The sequence below is a fragment of the Rattus norvegicus genome, chromosome 2 (assembly GCF_021556685.1).
Source record: "Rattus norvegicus strain SHRSP/BbbUtx chromosome 2, alternate assembly SHRSP_T2T, whole genome shotgun sequence".
Classification (NCBI taxonomy): Eukaryota; Metazoa; Chordata; class Mammalia; order Rodentia; family Muridae; genus Rattus; species Rattus norvegicus.
Window position 1 is genome coordinate 249,109,912 of NC_141535.1, and position 20,019 is coordinate 249,129,930.

Here is a 20,019-nt window from a genome sequence, read left to right on the forward strand (position 1 = left end):
CTAAAAGCCCAGAACTTATTTTGGAGGGAGAGGGTTGGGAGACTTTTAATGACTGCTTCTATTTCTTTAAAGGTTATAGAACTATTTAGATAGTTTATCAGATCTTGATTTAATTTTGGTAACTGTTATTTGTCTAGAAAATTGTCCATTTCATCCAGATTTTTCAGTTTTGTTGAGTAAAGGTTTTTATAGTAGGATCTGATGATTTTTTTTAATTTTCTCAGTTTATGTTGTTATGTCTCCCTTTTCACTGACTTTGTTAATTTGGATATTGTCTCTGAGCCCTTTGGTTGGTTTGGATAAGGATTTATCTATCTCATTGATTTTTCAAAGAACCATCTCTTAGTTTTGTTGATTCTTTGTATAGTTTTTTGTTTCTACTTGGTTGATTTCAGCCCTGAGTTTGATTATTTCCTGCTATCTACTCCTCTACCAACCCTACATCTGATAGAGAGCTAATATCAAAAATTTACAAAGAACTCGAGAAGTTGGACTCCAGAAAACTGAGTAAGTCAATTAAAAAATGAGGTACAGAGCTAAACAAAGAATTCTCAACTGAAGAATCTCAAATGCCCAAGGAGCACCTAAGGAAATGTTTTTCACCCCTAGTCATAGGAGAAATGCAAATCAAAATGGCCCTGAGACTCCACCTTACACCAATCAGAATGACTAAGATCAAAAATTCAGATGACAGCAGATGCTGGCAAGGATGTAGAGAAAGAGGAACACTCTCCATTGCTGGTGAGATTACACACTGATACCACTTCGGAAATCAATCTGGCAGTTCCTCAGAAAACTGGAAATACTTCTACCTGAAGACCCAACTATACCACTACTGGGCATATACCCAAAAGATGCTCCAACATATAACAAGGACATATCTTCCACTATGTTCATAGCAGCATTGTTTATAACAGCCAGAAGCTATAATCAAATCAGATGTCCCTCAATGGAAGAATGGATATAGCAAATGTGCTACATTTACACAATGGAATACTACTCGGGTTTTAAAAGTGATGACTTCACAAATTTTGCAGACAAATGGATGAAACTAGAAAATATCATCCTGAATGACGTAACACAGACCCAAAAGGACATACATGGTATATCCTCACTGATAAGTGGATATTAGCCCAAAAGCTCAGAATACCCATGATACAACTCACAGACCATATTAAATTTAACAAAAATGAAGGCCAAAGTGTGGATGCTTTAATCCCAATTAGAAGGGGGAACAAAATAGTCACAGGAGGCAAAGGAAGGGATGGAAGGAAGGAGGGAGGGAGGGACCTGGTTGGGAGAGGGGAAGAAGAGGGGAAAAGGGGGGCAGGATCATGTGTGAAAAGAGACGGGAGAGAAGAACAAAACGCCAGGAGAATGAATAGAAATATGTTTTTCCAAAGGCTGGGGAATTAGGTTAACCACTAGAAAGTCCCAGATGCAAGGGATGCCCAAGGCTCCCAGGACCCTGTGGGGATGACATTAGCCTAAATAGCCAACAGAGGGGAGATAGAACATGAAGAGGCCACCTCCAGTAGACAGACATGGCCCCCAGTTGAGAGATGAGGCCACCTACCCACCTTAAAATCTTTAACCCATAATTGTTCCTGTCTAAAGGAAACTCAGGGGACAAAAATGGAGCAGAGACTGAAGGAAAGGCCATCCAGAGACTGCCCCACCTTGGGATCCATCCCATCCACAGACACCAAACCTCAACACTATTGCTGATGCAAAGTACCTGCGGACAGGAGCAGTGATATTTAGTTGTCCTCTGAGAAGCTCTGCCAGCACCTGACTAAGTCAGATGCAGATACAGCCAACCATGGACTGATCCCAGGAACCCTAGTGGAAGAGTTAGGGGAAGGACTGAAGGAGCTGAAAGGGATTGTAACCCCATAGGAAGAACAACAATATCAACTTACTGGATCCCTCAGAGCTTTCAGGGACTAAACCACCAACCAAAGAGTATACATGGATTGATCCATGTCTCCCAATACATATGTAGCAAAGGATGTCCTTATCTGGCATCAATAGGAGGGAAAGCACTTGGTCCTATGGAGGCTTGTTGCTCCAGCTAAGGGAGATGTTAGAGGGTGAGGCAGGAATGGGGGAGGGGGAGCATCCTCTTAGAGGCAAAGGGGAGGGAGAATGGGATGGAGGGTTTGTGGAGGGGAGACCAAGAATGGTATGACATTTGAAATGTAAATAAATAAAATAACTAATAAAAACAAATAACATTCTAATTGCAGTTCAAAATGTATCACTAGCATTAATTTTCAGTGTCTTCCATTTCTAGAAACAGGGTCATGATTTTCCCTGACTGCATGCTGTTTCCATGCTTACTGAAGGGATGTTATCTTGAGCCTAGAAAGAGAAATGGCCATCTATAGTGGGAGACTGAGTAGTGTAGATGGAGTTGAGAGTCAGGGCCTGAGGGAAAAGGCACAATGCATTATCCCGGAAGAAGAGACGCCTCTGAATTACAGTCAAGGCAATGTAACTGGGTGCTCAGCCTCAGTTCCTTCCTGTCTTTATGACAGGAAGTCACAGTGAGTCACAGTGCTCAGAAGCCCTTTGGATACAGGCAGAGAACCACACTCACTACCTTCTCCATCTGACAAGACCCATATGACTGATTACACAACACCACTATTAAATTTAGAGACCATTTACAGAGCACAAAAGACTAATGAATCACCCCCAAATAATGCATGTGATTCCATCTCCACAGAGGACTAATAGAAGACAGGTGTTGCCAAACCCCATTCCACACTGAGTCTTCTGTGATGTGAAGCAGATTATACTTCTCCAAACTTCCTCGGGCCCTGACATACTGTATGAGAGAAAAAAAGTCCAGGTAGAAAATACTCCTACACAAAGCACATGAGCAAAAACACACAGTCTCTATTTCCACTTCTGTTTTCTTCCCATTGCTTCAATCCAATCTGTAACTTTTCCCCCTTCCCAGAGACACACGTGCACAAGGTCACCAATAACGTACATTTACTTTTAACCTCAAAATATTTGGTTGCTCAGACACCAAAAGGGAACCAAACAAAAGTTATGAAAATGAAGGAATTAATTCATCAAATAAAAACATATTAGCATCATCAGCAGGCAAGACCAACAGAAGGGACAAATCCCAGAGATGGAGGACAGTGTTGAGGCAATAGTACATTAAGATTCGTATAAAGGCGGTGGTGATATATGCCTTTGATTCCAGCACTCAGGAGGCTGAGGCAGACAGACCTCTGAGTTAGAGGCCTCGTCTACAGACTAAGTTCCAGGACAGTCAGGGTTACATGGAGAAACCCTGTCTCAAAAAAAAAAAGATGAAAAAAAGAGTTTTATAAAGAAAAACAAAGAACATGAAGAATTTACAAGAACCCTGGAAAAATAGTCAAGAGATCAAACCTAAAAACCAATGGAGTTGAAGAAGGAAAGAGATCAAGATGGACGTTTTGGATAAACTATTCAGTGAAATTATAGAAGAAAATTTCCCAACCCTAGTAAAAGCAATGGACATCCAAGCACAGGGGACATTCAGACCCCAACAGATGAGACCAGAGAAGAACAACCTCAGAGATGCTGTACAGTTTTTGTTCATCATTCATCTCTTTAGCGCTCTGCTGCGCCAGTGTGACGGTGCACACCTGTAATATCGGCACTTGGGAGACTGAAGTAGGAGGATTGACAGTTTGAGTCCAGCATGAACTGTACAGGGAGACTTTGTCTCTAAAAAACAAAGAATTTAAAAATATATTATTGAAATTCTTGATCCTTCTATTTATTTTGTCTTTTTTTATTTTTTCCGGAGCTGAGGACCGAACACAGGGCCTTGTCCTTGCTAGGCAAGCGCTCTACCACTGAGCTAAATCTCCAACCCCAATCCTTCTATTTAAAAATGCACAAAACGGGGGCTCAATTTTCTCCTGAGCTACGTGTCTCTACACTCTCAAACCGCCATCCCACAAAAATGGATCAGGTAATGCAGTTTGTCGAGCCAAGTCGGCAGTTTGTAAAGGATTCAATTCGGCTGGTTAAAAGATGCACCAAGGGGTTGGGGATTTAGCTCAGTGGTAGAGCGCTTGCCTAACAAGCACAAGGCCCTGGGTTCGGTCCCCCGCTCTGAAAAAAAAAAAGAAAAAAAAAAAGATGCACCAAACCTGATAGAAAAGAATTCCAGAAGGTCACCATGGCCACAGCGATAGGATTCGCTATCATGGGATTCATTGGCTTCTTTGTGAAACTGATCCACATCCCTATTAATAACATTATTGTGAGTGGCTGAGCCCTTTCTCATCTTTGGACTGGTGAACCAATGACAGGGTGACAAGCTCATGAAGTAAAAAGTTGCCTGGATGCTTTGTGTTTTTTGTTTCTTTCCTCTTTCCTATGATGTTTTCTATTTCCAAATTAAAATAATTTCAAAATAAACATTTTTCTATAATAGACAAAAAATGCACAAAATGTGTGGGGACTGTGTGTAATTCCCTGAGCTTCTCTCTGAGCCACAATTTAAAGACTCTGATTGGTAGTAGTGGGATGTAACTTCCTAAATAAACAGACTATAGTTTTTAAAAGTTGCTTATTATTTTTTAAATACAATGAACAGAAAATATTTATCTAAATGTGTGTAGCTTATCTTCCTCGGACTTGGCCTAGAGTTACCTCTATTCTGAAATTCTTTGCAACTCACCCATTTCTGCGATAGTTATTGAATTCCCTCATGTATTTGCAGAATCTGTCTTCCAGGGATATTTTACAAATTTTTATCTTTGCCTGAAATTCATATTTTAGGTAGAACTCCAGGGTATCCTGAAATATGTTCAAGAAATATTCTTGAATTGTTTTAACCCTTCTTTTACCTTTTTCTTCGCTATGTTCCTAAGTCTAACTTGTCTATTTCATCTGAGGGGAATCCAGTCAATCTGGTAATTATCAGATTTCAAACTACATATTACAATTATACTGGTTATATACCTCTACACAATGAAATTTATATGCCCTATTTTTAAGTTTCCTAAGTGAACTAAGGTATGTCTTTGAATTATTTCCTCTAAAATATTAAAGGGATACTCTAAGCTGTGAACGGAAAAATATCTGATACTGTAAATTAAAGTTTAAAAGCTAAAGGAAACCTTAGAGGTTACCAAACACTACATTTTGTTGAAAAGGAGACTGGGGCCTAAGAAACAGCAATAACTTTTTTTTTACTGTTGTATGTTTTCTTTTTTTTTAATTGGATATATTTCTTTATTTGCATTTCAAATGTTATTCCCTTTCCCGGTTTCCTGTCCATAAGCTCCCTATCCCCTCTCCCTCCCCGATTAGGGTGTTTCTCCCTTCATTCACCCCCCTTACCACCAACCTCCCTATATTCCCTTGCACTGGGGGTTCAACCTTAGCAGGACCAAGGGCCTCTCCTTCCATTGGTGTCCAACAAGGCCATCCTCTGCTACATATGCAGTTGGAGCCATGGGGAAACCACAATAACTTAACTGAGATGAGGAACAAGAGAAGCTGCAAAGTGCTGGATTGCTGTAACTCAGAGAGCAATCGTGCTAAGCTTCGCTGGCCTCTGAAACGTGAACCCAAAAGAACACAGGAATAACCATAACTCCTATCCAGTGCCTCAGAACCTACTTAGTCAAGCTACTTTCTAAAGAGGATGGGAAAAATCAGGTTTCCCATTGAGTCTTCCCACATCCTTTTTAACAGTAACATGTTGCCCATAGCTATTAAAATACTTATTGGCATCCATCTTAAGGTTTTTAACTATTACTGAAAACTATAAAAGAGAAATAAACATGGGCATTCACTGGAGAGAGATGAGAAGCCTTCTCTCCAAGCAGCCTATAAAAAAATCCAGGTTTCCTGTGTGAGTTAAAAGTGAAAATAAAGATGAGAGTTTTACAAGATGATTAAAAATCCTTGTTAGTTTAAGCTGTGCCCATTAGTTTTTACTTTATCTTCTTTTTAATCATGACCTGTTGAGGAGTTGTGTGTGATGTCTTCCTTTTCCTTATTCCCTACTTCTCCCCGTGCCACTTGGTTGTAAGGCCTGGGCAGGCTCAGTCATGGGGAGGGCTTGGAGAAGGTGTTTCATGGAAAGTTGGCTTACTGGAACACAAATTGTTATACTAGGAAGTTGTTATCATTCACCATATTTAGCTGCCTTTGAGTGGAAAGAGCCAAGCTCATGATCTGATCAAGGACTGCATGTCTGAATTACACCTGCTACTGCACACCACATATGTGATGGTTTGTATATTCTTGGCACTATTGGAAAGTGTGGCCCTGTTGGAGTAGGTCTGTCACTGTGGTGTGGGCTTTAAGACCCTCTTCCTAGCTGCCTGGAAGCTAGCAGACTTCAGATGAAGATGTAGAACTCTCAGCTCCACCTGCACCATGCCTGCCTGGATGTTGCCATGTTCCTGCCTTGATGCTAATGGACTGAACCTCTGAACCTGTAAGCCAGCACCAATTAAATGTAGTCCTTATAAGAGTTGCCTTGGTCATGTTGTCTATTCACAGCAGTAAAACCCTAAGACAACACACAAAGGTATAATGCCTTCTCTAACAGTAGCAGTTTATGACATGGAGCAGCTGTGACTCCCATGTGAGTTGCAGTCCAAAGGTTGAACCGTTATCTTTCCTGTCTACCAGCCATTAAAAACAAATTCACAGTCATTTTTAACGTATGTAATCTAATTCCCTAGAGTATTTTTCATAAACCATTTCAGGTAAACTGCCTAACTACTATTTTGTCACTTCTTCTTGGGACACACAAAATTCATGCAATAGTAGACTCCATCCAGTCACAACCTAAATTGGACCATTAAAAATTTAGTTACTGGGGAAAATTGAAAGCTTCTGCCTAACATCTGTCTGTGGCACAAAAAAAAGCCTTGAGAAGCCATCAAGCATCTGATTAACCAGAGGACAAGTCAGACCTTTGGTAAGTGGTAAGGACCATCAGCTGCACAAGGAGCTGATGTCTACAAGGCAAGGCTAAGACTGAGAAGTAGTTGCAATGATATCCTCTGTGCCAGCAGAGGAAATATCATTACTCTTGGACCCTGAGCATCTATTTTTTCTCTAGTGTCATCATTATTTTTCACTAAAGATATCTGTGGCCCGTGTCCTCAGAATTTTGCTTTCCAATTCATGTAATCATTCATGTATTTGTAACTTATATTGATATTTTGTTTCACTTAATTTATTTATAATGTTCATTACTTGTCTATTACATAAATAAGTCTACATATATGTGTGTTGTCATAGAAACTGCTGTTTGCTGAACATCTCTGGATGTTGGCTGGATATTGAATTAATTAACCATAATAACTCCATGAGACTATTTTACAGATATGAGCCTAAAAGCATGCTTCATAATCTGAGCCTGAGAAACAAGAATATATAAGGTTCCAGGAGGTTGAAAGATGGCTCAGTATTTAAAGGCATCAGCTGCCCTTTCAGAATATCCAAGTGTGCATTATAGCACTCACACAGTGGCTCACAACTGTGCAGCACCAGTTCCAGGGGACTGACACAATCTTCTGGTTTCCATAAGTACTAGGCACAGACATGGTACATGGATACAAATGTAGGTAAAACACCCATACATGAAATTTTTAAAGGAATATATAAGGTATAGAAAGTTGAAGCAGAAAGAAACGGCAAGAAAGAGAGTAGGGTTGGGGGAGTGAAATTCATTCTTTCCCAGATCTAAACATCATTGCGGGCAGGAAATTTCATTGTCTATGTAACCCTGAGAAGTCAAAGCCACACAGTACGAAGCAAAATCCAAAGCTGAGCTGAGATTTACCTAAAATTTAGATGGATCTGATGAAAATTTTGATTCTAAAGTTTCTCAATGATTTTCATGGTTGTTATGATGGAATTTGGCCAAGAAACCAATTCATTCTATCTTTAACCAGGGAGGAGGAGAAATAGGGGAGGAAAAGAGGGGAGAAGAGGAGATGAGAATAAAAGAGAGGAAAAGAGGGCCATGCTGGCCCAGGGCAGTCGATAGAAAGTCACCCAAGCACTTGCTGTGGGCACCGCCACCATGATGGATAAATGTGTGATGGAGTACACTGGAGGACAGAGGAAGAGAAGGCAATGCTAAGGAGTGTATACACTGTGGAGAAAGGTGAAACTGGAGACTCAATGATGGTGATGAACAGGCTGATATGGGTGAAGTCCTGCCCAGGCTGCCATGTCTGAGTCCATAGTCTGCTGCAGCTGCGCTATGTCAAGGTCTGTGACCTGAGTTACACTAAAGGTTAAGCAGATGTCCCTGGTCTGTGCTGCCATGGGAGACCATGTGCTGCCACTGGGGGACATGCTAATCTGAGTGGCCTACACTGCCACCTGCAGCCATGGGGACAACCAGGCCCATGCTGCTGTTGGGGGACATCTGTGTCTGTGGTCCTATGGTAGCTGGAGTCTGTGTTGATGTCCTAGGCCTGTGTTCTACCAAGGCCATGCAGATGTCCCTGGCCTAGACTGACGCTGAGGCACCCCACCTCTTGCCTAGGCAGCACATGAGGCCTGGCCCTGGTGGCAAAAGCACAAGTGAGCTGGCCCCAAGAACATGAAAGCATGAGAGCTGACCCTGCCCCTTGCTGGTGGTGGCACTAGGTGAGTTAGTGAAGAACACCCAAGAACGTAAACAAAATCTCACCTGGGTACCTGGCTCTTGTTAGGTTATTTAAAAGTCCAAATCCAAAGTCTGCCATAGTGTATTTTGATTTGCAGCTAAAGATGCAGTAAACAAAATTTAAATGATTAGTAATAATTAAGCTGGTAAAAAAAAATAGGCATGATAGTGCATGCCTTTAACTCCATTCTGAAGGCAAACAGAGGCAGGCAGATTTCTTTGAGTTTGTGGCCAGCCTGGCCCATATATCCCTGAGTCTTATCTCAAAAAGAAAGAAAGAAAGAAAGAAAGAAAGAAAGAAAGAAAGAAAGAAAGAAAGAAAGAAAGAGAGAGAGAGAAAGAAAGAAAGGAAGGAAGAAGGAAGGAAGGAAGGAAGGAAGGGAGGAAGGAAGGAAGAAAAGAAGATGCTAGTAGATTATCTAAGACACCAACACCATTAGTATTGTCACTCCTCTGTGTAAGCCAGGACAACTGCTGTCAAAACTCGTCACGATTCGACCTATTCTTATTGTTGTTTCCATTCACTGTTATTTTATGCTTGAGTAGGCTGTTTCCCCTGTGAGCACGATCACAGTTAGTTTACCACCACCCCTATTTGTCCATCACCAGGAAGTGGAGACAGAGAAGTAGAAGGAAGTGCTTCCTTGGTGACAATGGCAGAAGGGAGATGAAGAATGAGGACACTTTATTCACTGCTGGTGGGAACAAAACTTATGCAGACAGTGTGGAATCAGTATGGAGTTTTCACAAAGCACTAAAAAACACAATTACCATATGATCTGGCTGAACCACTCCTGGGTATGTACCCAGAGGAGTCAGCATACCTGCTAGCCTGGATAGCCACCAACAGATGAGTGGATACATGTGCACAATAGAATGTTATCCAGCCAGAAGAATTAAAATCATGGCATTAGCAAGAAAATCATGGAAAATATCATGTCAAACAAAGTAAACCAGACACAGGTGGCAAACACCATCTCCTCTGTCAAATGCAAAGCCTAGATTTTAAATTTTGTATTTGTGTATATGTGTGTACATGTGTATACATACATATCTAATATATACATATATACATGGGAGTAGGTCATAGAACTGGAAGAGAGAAAGAAAAGATCTTAATAGGGGACAATAAAATACATGTGGCATTAAAGCAGAGAGGTATTACAAGAAAGAAACAAGAACAAGAAGATGAGAAGGGAAAGGTGCTGGGGGCAGCCCCAATAGTGTCAGGTACTGAGGTAGGACATAGCTCAGACAAGGCTGATGACCCTTAACTTTTACTGTTCTGTTGTTGACAGAAAAAGAAAAAAGAGAGAAAGAAAGGAAGGAAGAAAAAGAAGGCAGTAAAGAAGAAAGGAAGGAAGGAAAGCAGAAAGGAAGGAAGGACGGAAGGGAGGCGGGAAAGAGGAAAGACTCATACACAACACACACACATGCACACACACACATGCACACACACATGCACACAAACACATGCACACACACATGCACACACACATGCACACACACATGCGCACACACATGCGCACACACATGCGCACACACACATGTACATACACACATACACATGCACACACACATGTACATACACACACATACACACACATATATATACATACACACACACACACACACACACACACACACACAAACATACACATTTGGAGATGGAGCACAGCCTGAACAACCATACTTTATTTCTTTTCTTTCAGCCTTTTTATACCTTATTGGACAAAATTTCCTTATAAACTTACTTTACAGATAAAATTTTACACAAAAGGAATTACAGAAGGATGTTGATAGTAAATTCAAAATAGTGTCTCATTCTATAAGCTCACTATAAATTCAAGGCAACAGTTTCATTTAGCAAAACTTTATCATAGTGCACACCTGTGACCTTGTCCTTGGGCCTGACCTAGAAGTAATGTTTTGCCTTGATCACAAATTTGTCCCAAACCTAATTCTCTTAGTGCAATTTATGAAAACTCATTGTATTCCTAATTATGCAGGAATATATGAGTAGGGGGCACATTATATTCTTAATTCTAACTATTACATATTTGTTGCAAAACAACTAAAACTGTCTCCTTAAACTTTCTTCCTAAAATTATTTTAATAAAATCAGGAATTCTATAAAGTATTAATGCATGAAAGTTCATCTTCATGTTGATCTGCAGGAAATTTACCCAAAAGGGTAGGCTGTATCGCTCAGGAAATAATCACACCAGCCTATAGGCAGTGAGGGTCTCTCCATGTCTACTCACACCAAGCCAGATAAACGAGGAATGTGGCAATGACAAACATGAGGAAGCACATCGGTAGTAAGAAGCAGTCCTGGGACAAAGTCTCTGGGGCCTTGCCTCACCAGAGCACACCATCTCAGCCAAGCAAAATGGTAGGCTGTCCACAGGGAGCTCACTTATCCCCTGCAACTCTTCCTGCATGGCATCTGCCAGAGAGGACTAGGGAAGAGGACTAATAACAACGATGTGGCAGAATATGATCAAATCCATTTAAAACTCATGAAAAGGATGAGCATAGAGATTCGGAGCTGACAAGAAAAGGGCATGATGTTTCCACTCATCTTTATAATTTTACCAGCCAGCTATGGTTACGTGGCCACATGTAGACACATACCTGTTAAGGAAATGAGGCATTTAGCAGTTCCAGGCCCACATGTTTAAGGAGAATGCATAGCCAGAGGGAAAAGAGGAAATGCAGACAAGAGAAACTAGTATTCATAGGAATGCCACAAAAAATACTGTGGTCTCATCTCCCTATGAAATGTGGTCCAGTCTAGTTTGACAGTGACTTGTGGCCATCTCTAATCTATTTCCTTCATCTTGAATATCTGATGTAGAAAACTGAGTACAAAGGGCTGATATTGCACTGGGCAACATTAAGGCAGGAGGGACACCTTTACACCAAATTTCTTCGGTGGCCTGAAAAGTATCTGAGGTCAAGTAAGAGAAGAAATATGTTTGGTGTGACAAACCCCTAAATTATGCCTTTCTTGATTGTTTTTCGATATCTAAAAATAAAAAAAATATTCTAATAAGATTTGGGTTGTTTGGGAAAATGAAATTACCAAGATGCAAACTCTATTCATAGTAATATCAAAAAATCAGAGGTTGCGTTATTCTGACTCATGAATTAACCAGCTTCCATATCTTTAGGAGTCCCCCATGGATTCAATACCTACCCCAAGATGAAGATCACTAGGCCTACCCAGTTTATACAAACTTAGTGCCTGGGCCTCCTGTACAGCTCTTGTCCTAGCATGATTTTCATCATTTGCTGTATAACATATAAAAGCACGCCTTCATTATGCAACAACATCAGTTGAGACCCAAGTACCTATGTGCAAAGTGAAGCCCTGAGCCTCCAGTGCCGTATGAAGTCAGCATTGGGCAGAACTGCTACAAGAGGATCAGCATTTTTAACTTCATCTGTGTGAGAAGCCTTAAGCTTAAACTCTTGAAATGATTGCCAAGTGAAGTTATGCATATATATATATATATTATTTTATTTGTGTATGTATATTAGACACATTAACGTTTTCAAATAAACTGCAAAATATTTATAACTCCAGGTAAGTGGAACCCATGGAAAAAGCTGAATTTTTAAAGGCAAATGAACTCTTACAAACCTGGCACAGTACAGTAAAGCCATGCTATGGTAAGAACTTCCCAGGGAGAAGTTCCAAAGTTCTGGTTCCATTGCTTGGTTCCATTGTAGTTAGAAGGCTCCCAAACTGGCCTAAGTAACTTCATTTTCCTCTCTAAGCTTAGGTTCCTTCTACATCTGGCCAGTGGACATTTTCAGAAAGGAAGGGCAATCCTAGAAGTAGGGAGCACTTTAAGGAGTAATAGATGTATGTACTGGGAGAAGCGAGACTGAGTACAGACCTTTCTAGGCAGTGTCTGCAAGGAATCCTAGCAGCTGTGATCCCCTTAGGTGGCTGGCTACCAACCAAAGGCCTCTGAGAGATGACCAAGAGGTCAATTTTGACAGAAAATGGTACAATTTGTGGATTGTCCATATTACTTCCCATTCCTGACAACTGTTCCTTCTGAAAGGCCAGTTCTGAAAGGTCAGAGTGTGGAATTACATGTGCCAGAAAAAGGCTTGCAGCAGGGCTTTTTTACCATAAATGCTGCAAATTAGTGCTTCAAGGTCCCAGTGAGAAAAGACCTTTTAACTTTCTCTACTGTTGACATCAGGATAATAACTGTGGGAAGAGTGGAAGGGCAAATCCTGTTTAAAAAAGAAAATTGGACCTTCAGGGAGAAAAGGAAGAATCTTCTTATATTTTCCCACAAATGCAAGACAATTGTACTAGGAAAATGCACTCTATTATCACAACAAGGCAACTTCCCAGAACATCTGAGAAATAGAAGTGTATTCTCCCCTAAGCCAAATATTCTTTTCTGTTTTCCCCTTTATGGAGCCGTCAGATCCCAGTTTTCCAAAAAAAAAGGAGTTTTACATTTTTGGTAAATATGTTTAATGTGTATGATTCTATTAGAATCTCACTTTTACATAGCAGAGATGCAAGTATTTCAAATATTCACTAACAGATCACAGTCCACTGTCTGAGAAATATCAGTCTAGGACAGGTGCAAAAGGGTTCCGAATAAAACAAGAGACAGGCACCAAGTGGCACTGGGTCACTCCTGGCCTCTCCAAGGTGACATGCGGTGACACCAGAACCCAGAAGTATCTCCCAACTTAGTCCTCCTGCTACTACAGCTAGGAAGGCATGACTCATAGGAAACAAAGACAATATAACCACAGAATTGGTCCTACCCAGCTAGAGTGTTCTGATCAGCTTATGATTGGGAGCAGGGACCTGAAAAGATAGCATGGAAAACTCATAAGGCAATGTCAGGTGATGGGTGAGTCTGACCTCAGGCAGTAGTGGGGAAGCCAAGGGTTATGGAGGGAGAAAAGAATTCTAGGAATCAAGGTGCCCTAGGAATTTAACAGTAGTGGTTTGATCGTGCAATAACCATTTTCATCTCTTCAGTAGCACTGAGTTCAATGTGTGGAAACAGAGAGGGCACAGGTAATGGTGGGGATTCATGGAGATAAGAGTGAGTGAGGTTCACCTTGGAGCTGGGAAACAAATGTGTTAGGAAAGCCTCTCAAGGCCACTGGATGGTTCTGAGACCTCACTGGCAATTCATGAGCAGGAACTCAAAGAGAGACAGTGCCAATGTTACTGCCAGGGTAGCAGCTACTCTCCAAGCTGACTGGAAACAGAATGGAGGAGGCAGACCATTGGTCCTACCAGTTGCATGAAATGAAAGAACAAAAATCAAAAAGCTGAGGTCAGTTAACACGTCTGCAATAAACCTCGGTATCAACCTGGGAAAGAGTAGAAGTGGGAAGAAAGAGAGCCAGATGTGTTGGGTAGTGATATATACACAGAGTAGCCATGGAGGTGGACTAAGCAGTAGGGAGGGAAAGGGGAATGAACAAAAGAGAAGAATTAGAATGTCAGTGGTGCTGTCTGTGTTGAGGGTCATACTTAACATACCTTTACATGTAGTCTTCCAAAAGATCAGAGTTTTAAATTTTTGGTAAATGTGTTTACTTCTATTGGGGTCTTACTTTTACATACCAGAGACTAAACTATTTTAAATATTCACTAACATCACAAATGTACTCACCAGTTCACTGACCCTCTCTTCTTGTTTGTTGAGTTAGAGGACTTCCAGGACATATCTCTAGGTCCATGTTGTCTCATAGCACACTACGGCTCTTAGCACACTACTGAGAAAGTCATTGGTCTGGGACAGAAGCAATAAGAGACAGAATAAAAAAATAAGGAAATTATGGACCTCATAACAAAGAGTGTTGAAGCATCCTTGTTCAACGTGAAAAAAGTTATCATAAAACATGGTAGAAATAGGGTTAAAAAAATGAAAGGTCAGATTTAAAACTTTGTAATAATTACTTTCAATGAAAAGAACATATTCATAATAAATGAATGAATAAATAAATTAATGAGTAGCACATTATCCTTAATCTACTTTGAATCTCTCAAAAGTAGGCATTACATTAGGAAATACATTAAAATTAATGAATGTATTAATCTGATATCTACTAATTGAACAAATACTAGAGAGACTTTTGTAGGGACAAAAAGTAATTTTCTCACGCTGGAAGAAATGACTGAGTGGGTAAAGTGCTTGTCACCCAGTGTGATGACCTGAGTTCAGATACCTAGCACCTATAGGGCAAAGGCAGTAGTAACCGTTTGTAACCCAAGCCAACTTTAATGGCTAAATGAGAGGCAGAGCAGGAGAATCCTCAAGAGCTCACAAGCTATCCAGCCTGGCATACACAGCAACAAAACAAGAGACCTTGTCAAAAGGTGAAAGGCAAGAATTAACACCTAAGGTTTGTCCTTTGACCCTATGCACTTGCATGCCTATATTCACACACACACACAAATAACAATATAATGTCTACATACTTCATAGCTTAGTGTTGTTGATGCTGTGTAAATACATAAACAGATGTAGTTGTGACTTCTGATAAGAGCAGTAGTGTTCTATGAGAGAACATGGGCCTAGGGATAGGGTGTCCTGGAAGACCTCCAACTCAACATCAGGAAGAGAGGGTCATTGAGAAAACTGGTAAGTGTTTTGTCTTTCCAGACTTTTGCTTTATCTTTGCTATGAGAGGAGGCAATAGAGTTCCAGATACGACTGAAACCTCATTCCACCAGTCCAACAAATTTTCCACTCTTGAATCTGCTGTTTCTGTCCAAATGTCAAGACCATTGTGAATTTCCTCCCCTTCAAGGGAAGTTAAGGAATCTCTCCCCTTTCTGACCTGAATTATATTTTTACAGGTGCACTGGTGGCAACTCATGACTCCCCCAACAAGGAGCAGTGCCATCTGTAATCTACAGAGCAGGGGGAAAAATGAAGTCAGCCCTCATGCCCCATAGTGCTGAACCAAACACTGCTGGAACTCAGCCTTCAGGCTGCTAATAGTAACAGGACCAGCATGTGCACAGCTGAGACTGAGGAGCAGCTTCATGGTCATGGGACAACATCTCTGAGTGACCATCTGGCAGTGGTCCAGCCTGAGCTCGCATCTATGACCTCATTTGCTTCATGTTCCAGTCAAACCAATGATGAATGTTTCACTACTTAGCATCCTCTTGCTTTTCACCCACAAACCCTATGAGGGCCACTGGCTACAAAACACAGGAATAAAGAGATGACACTATCTTGCTGCCCTCTCATTACATGCTACCAGAAGGAGAAAGAAGTCCTCATGACACAAAATAACAAGAAGCTAGAGAAGGAGCCATGCATCCCTTTAACACCAAATAGCCTCAGGCAACTGAAACACGTCTTTTGATAAGCCCTCTCCCTCTCCCTCTCCCTCTCCCTCTCCCTCTCCCTCTCCCTCTCCCTCTCCCTCTCCCTCTCCCTCTCCCTCTCCCTCTCCCTCCCCCTCCCCCTCCCCCTCCCCCTCCCCCTCTTCCTCCCCCTCCCCCTCCCCCTCTCCCTCTCCCTCTCCCCTCCCTTTCCCCCTCCCCCTCTCCCTCTCCCTCCCCCCTCCCTCTCCCTCTCCCTCTCCTTCTCCCTCTCCACCCTTCCTCCTCCTCCTTCTTCCTCTCTCTCTCTCTCTCTCTCTCTCTCTCTCTCTCTCTCTCTCTCTCTTTCTTTCTCTCTCTCCTAAAAGGAACACACCTTACCTGCACTGAAAAGAGCAATCTTTTGTTTCCTACAAGTATTTTTTTTCATAGCCTGAATTATACAAACAATAGGAATTTTCTCTTTCACAAAAAAACTGCTGATTACAGAGAGTGTGCTTTTTAAATCACCCAATTCCCTCAATCCTCTAAATCCTTGTGTAAACTCAGTTAACCTCCTTGGCAGGAAGAGATCCTGAGTCCTCTTGCTAACTGATTCTGTCCTCAGGGCATGTCAGTGCAACAGTGGAAGGAACTGCAACTGAGCATTAAAACCCAAGATCTTCAGACACAACAGCTTGTAATGGACAACAGAACATGGTTAAAATATTCCAAACCCACGACCCACAACAAATTAAAATTTCTCTGGAGAGAAATGCATACAGTTATGATGTCAATCAAAAAGATAGTAACCAGTGGAAGGGGAAGCCCTGGGTCCTGCTAAGACTGAACCCCCAGTGAACTAGTCTATGGGGGGAGGGCGGCAATGGGGGGAGGGTTGGGAAGGGAACACCCATAAGGAAGGGGAGGGGGGAGGGGGATGTTTGCCCGGAAACCGGGAAAGGGAATAACACTCGAAATGTATATAAGAAATACTCAAGTTAATAAAAAAAAAAGATAGTAACCATAATAAATATTTTTTTAAAAAGGAATTATGAGTAGAAGTGCTGCCAAGGAAGGTCATGGTTTTTTTTAACATTTTATTTCAGTGTGCCCCAGGTTGAGAGCCACTGATGAAACAGAGAGATAATTTTGATCTGACTTTCTTGAAATTTTTTTCTGCAGGTAATTCTACTCACCTGATTTGATTAATCGCCAAATCAAAAGAGGAGTCCTGCTCACTTCACCTGCCTTCACCTCACCAACAAACCATTTGAATGCCTTATGTTTAAGCTCTGTGATGTATACACCTCCATGCCTGCCTTCCACCACTGTGGTACAGCCATCAAGTCAGTACTAGTTGGGCATCAGCTTTATATTACATGCAAGGCTAGTAATATATAATAATGGGAGCTACAACTGCTGTCCTTAGGGACTCCAAAAGACAAACTTACCAGAAAGGTTGCTTTGTTAGAGAGTGAGAAGCATGCACAGGGATATATGGATACCAGAGAGGATGTCGAGGAGACAGATATAAGTAAAGAGGACTGACATCTCGGGCTTCCCATGGAAGTGGTGAGCATGGTAAAAGTAGACACGGATTACCAACTGTCAGCTTTCTAAGCACTTGCCAGAAATGACAACGAATGAAGGATAGCTGATTCTCAGCCTTCTACCATGAACTTACACACTTTGTAAAAGCTGTATCAATGTCTAGGAAGTTGAAGAATGATCAAGGCAGACAGAAAAGTTGTGTTAAGATGGGTCTAGTGTGGTAGAAATTGGATGGTGATGACTGAGGTGCTGGCACAGTACTAATGGGCTGGTTTGACCATTCTACATTGTAAACATAACACAACCCAAAATATATATATATATATATAGATAGATCTTTTAACAGTCAAGTGCATTGTATGCACAATGAAAATGCTAGTAATGGCCTGATTAAATATCTGCAAAACCAGAAAGAATATAAATATTAAAATCTAAATGTGAAAATGTCCGATCTATTAGTTATATATTTATCTGGAATAATATATCTTATAAAACAATTAATTGCATTTAAAATACTTCTTTCTCCAACCTTGGGACTTTACTGTGATAGTTATATTCAAATGTTTCCTAACTTTTTGTACTTATTGAACACCACAGTTACTTTAATGAGATGATAACTTTTCATAAATACTACCTGTATTGATGAAAGTTTTCTAGTGAAGCAAATGAATGGGAGATTTTATAGATACATGATTTACAGGTAGGCAGTTAGGTAGGTAATATAGATTATAGATAGAGATGGATATATAGAAAGATAATATATGATAGACCCTGATTGAGAGATAATTGATAGATATTACATATAGAAACAGATGATGGTGATAATGATGATGATGATGATAGATGACAAAGAGATAATAGAAAAAGATAGATGAGATGAATAGAAACATGATAGTTGATAAATGATTGACAGATGAAGGATAAAATAGATAATATGTAGATAAAGGTAGATATATAGGTAACAGATGGGAAGTAAACAGATAGGTGGATAGTTGATTATAAGTAATAGGTGGACATATAGATGATAGAAATGTTTATGTCATAGCAATGGTCCCTGACATAATGTTTTTTTTCCTTTTTTTTATTTTTTTTATTTTTTATTTTTTATTTTTTATTAACTTGAGTATTTCTTATATACATTTCGAGTGTTATTCCCTTTCCCGGTTTCCGGGCAAACATCCCCCTCCCCCCTCCCCTTCCTTATGGGTGTTCCCCTCCCAACCCTCCCCCCATTGCCGCCCTCCCCCCATAGACTAGTTCACTGGGGGTTCAGTCTTAGCAGGACCCAGGGCTTCCCCTTCCACTGGTGCTCTTACTAGGATATTCATTGCTACCTATGGGGTCAGAGTCCAGGGTCAGTCCATGTATAGTCTTTAGGTAGTGGCTTAGTCCCTGGAAGCTCTGGTTGCTTGGCATTGTTGTACTTTTGGGGTCTCGAGCCCCTTCAAGCTCTTCCAGTTCTTTCTCTGATTCCTTCAACAGGGGACCTATTCTCAGTTCAGTGGTTTGCTGCTGGCATTCGCCTCTGTATTTGCTGTATTCTGGCTGTGTCTCTCAGGAGCGATCTACATCCGGCTCCTGTCGGTCTGCACTTCTTTGCTTCATCCATCTTGTCTAATTGGGTGGCTGTATATGTATGGGCCACCTGTGGGGCAGGCTCTGAATGGGTGTTCCTTCAGTCTCTGTTTTAATCTTTGCCTCTCCCTTCCCTGCCAAGGGTATTCTTTTTCCTCATTTAAAGAAGGAGTGAAGCATTCACATTTTGATCATCCGTCTTGAGTTTCGTTTGTTCTAGGGATCTAGGGTAATTCAAGCATTTGGGCTAATAGCCACTTATCAATGAGTGCATACCATGTATGTCTTTCTGTGATTGGGTTAGCTCACTCAGAATGATATTTTCCAGTTCCAACCATTTGCCTACGAATTTCATAAACTCGTTGTTTTTGATAGCTGAGTAATATTCCATTGTGTAGATGTACCACATTTTCTGTATCCATTCCTCTGTTGAAGGGCATCTGGGTTCTTTCCAGCTTCTGGCTATTATAAATAAGGCTGCGATGAACATAGTGGAGCACGTGTCTCTTTTAAATGTTGAGGCATCTTTTGGGTATATGCCCAAGAGAGGTATAGCTGGATCCTCAGGCAGTTCAATGTCCAATTTTCTGAGGAACCTCCAGACTGATTTCCAGAATGGTTTTACCAGTCTGCAATCCCACCAACAATGGAGGAGTGTTCCTCTTTCTCCACATCCTCGCCAGCATCTGCTGTCACCTGACTTTTTGATCTTAGCCATTCTCACTGGTGTGAGGTGAAATCTCAGGGTTGTTTTGATTTGCATTTCCCTTATGACTAAAGATGTTGAACATTTCTTTAGGTGTTTCTCAGCCATTCGGCATTCCTCAGCTGTGAATTCTTTGTTTAGCTCTGAACCCCATTTTTTAATAGGGTTATTTGTTTCCCTGCGGTCTAACTTCTT

General features: G+C 41.0%; 1 protein-coding gene across 1 annotated transcript; it reads left to right on the forward strand.

Moving 5' to 3' along the window:
- The first annotated feature begins 3,959 nt into the window (after nt 1–3,959).
- LOC120100624 (protein transport protein Sec61 subunit gamma-like) lies at nt 3,960–4,291 on the forward strand. Its single transcript, XM_087644351.1, has 2 exons — nt 3,960–4,059; nt 4,156–4,291. Exons 1-2 carry the CDS (start codon nt 3,977–3,979, stop codon nt 4,289–4,291), a joined length of 219 nt encoding a protein of 72 aa, XP_087500477.1. The 5' UTR covers nt 3,960–3,976.
- Nucleotides 4,292–20,019: the final 15,728 nt, after the last annotated feature.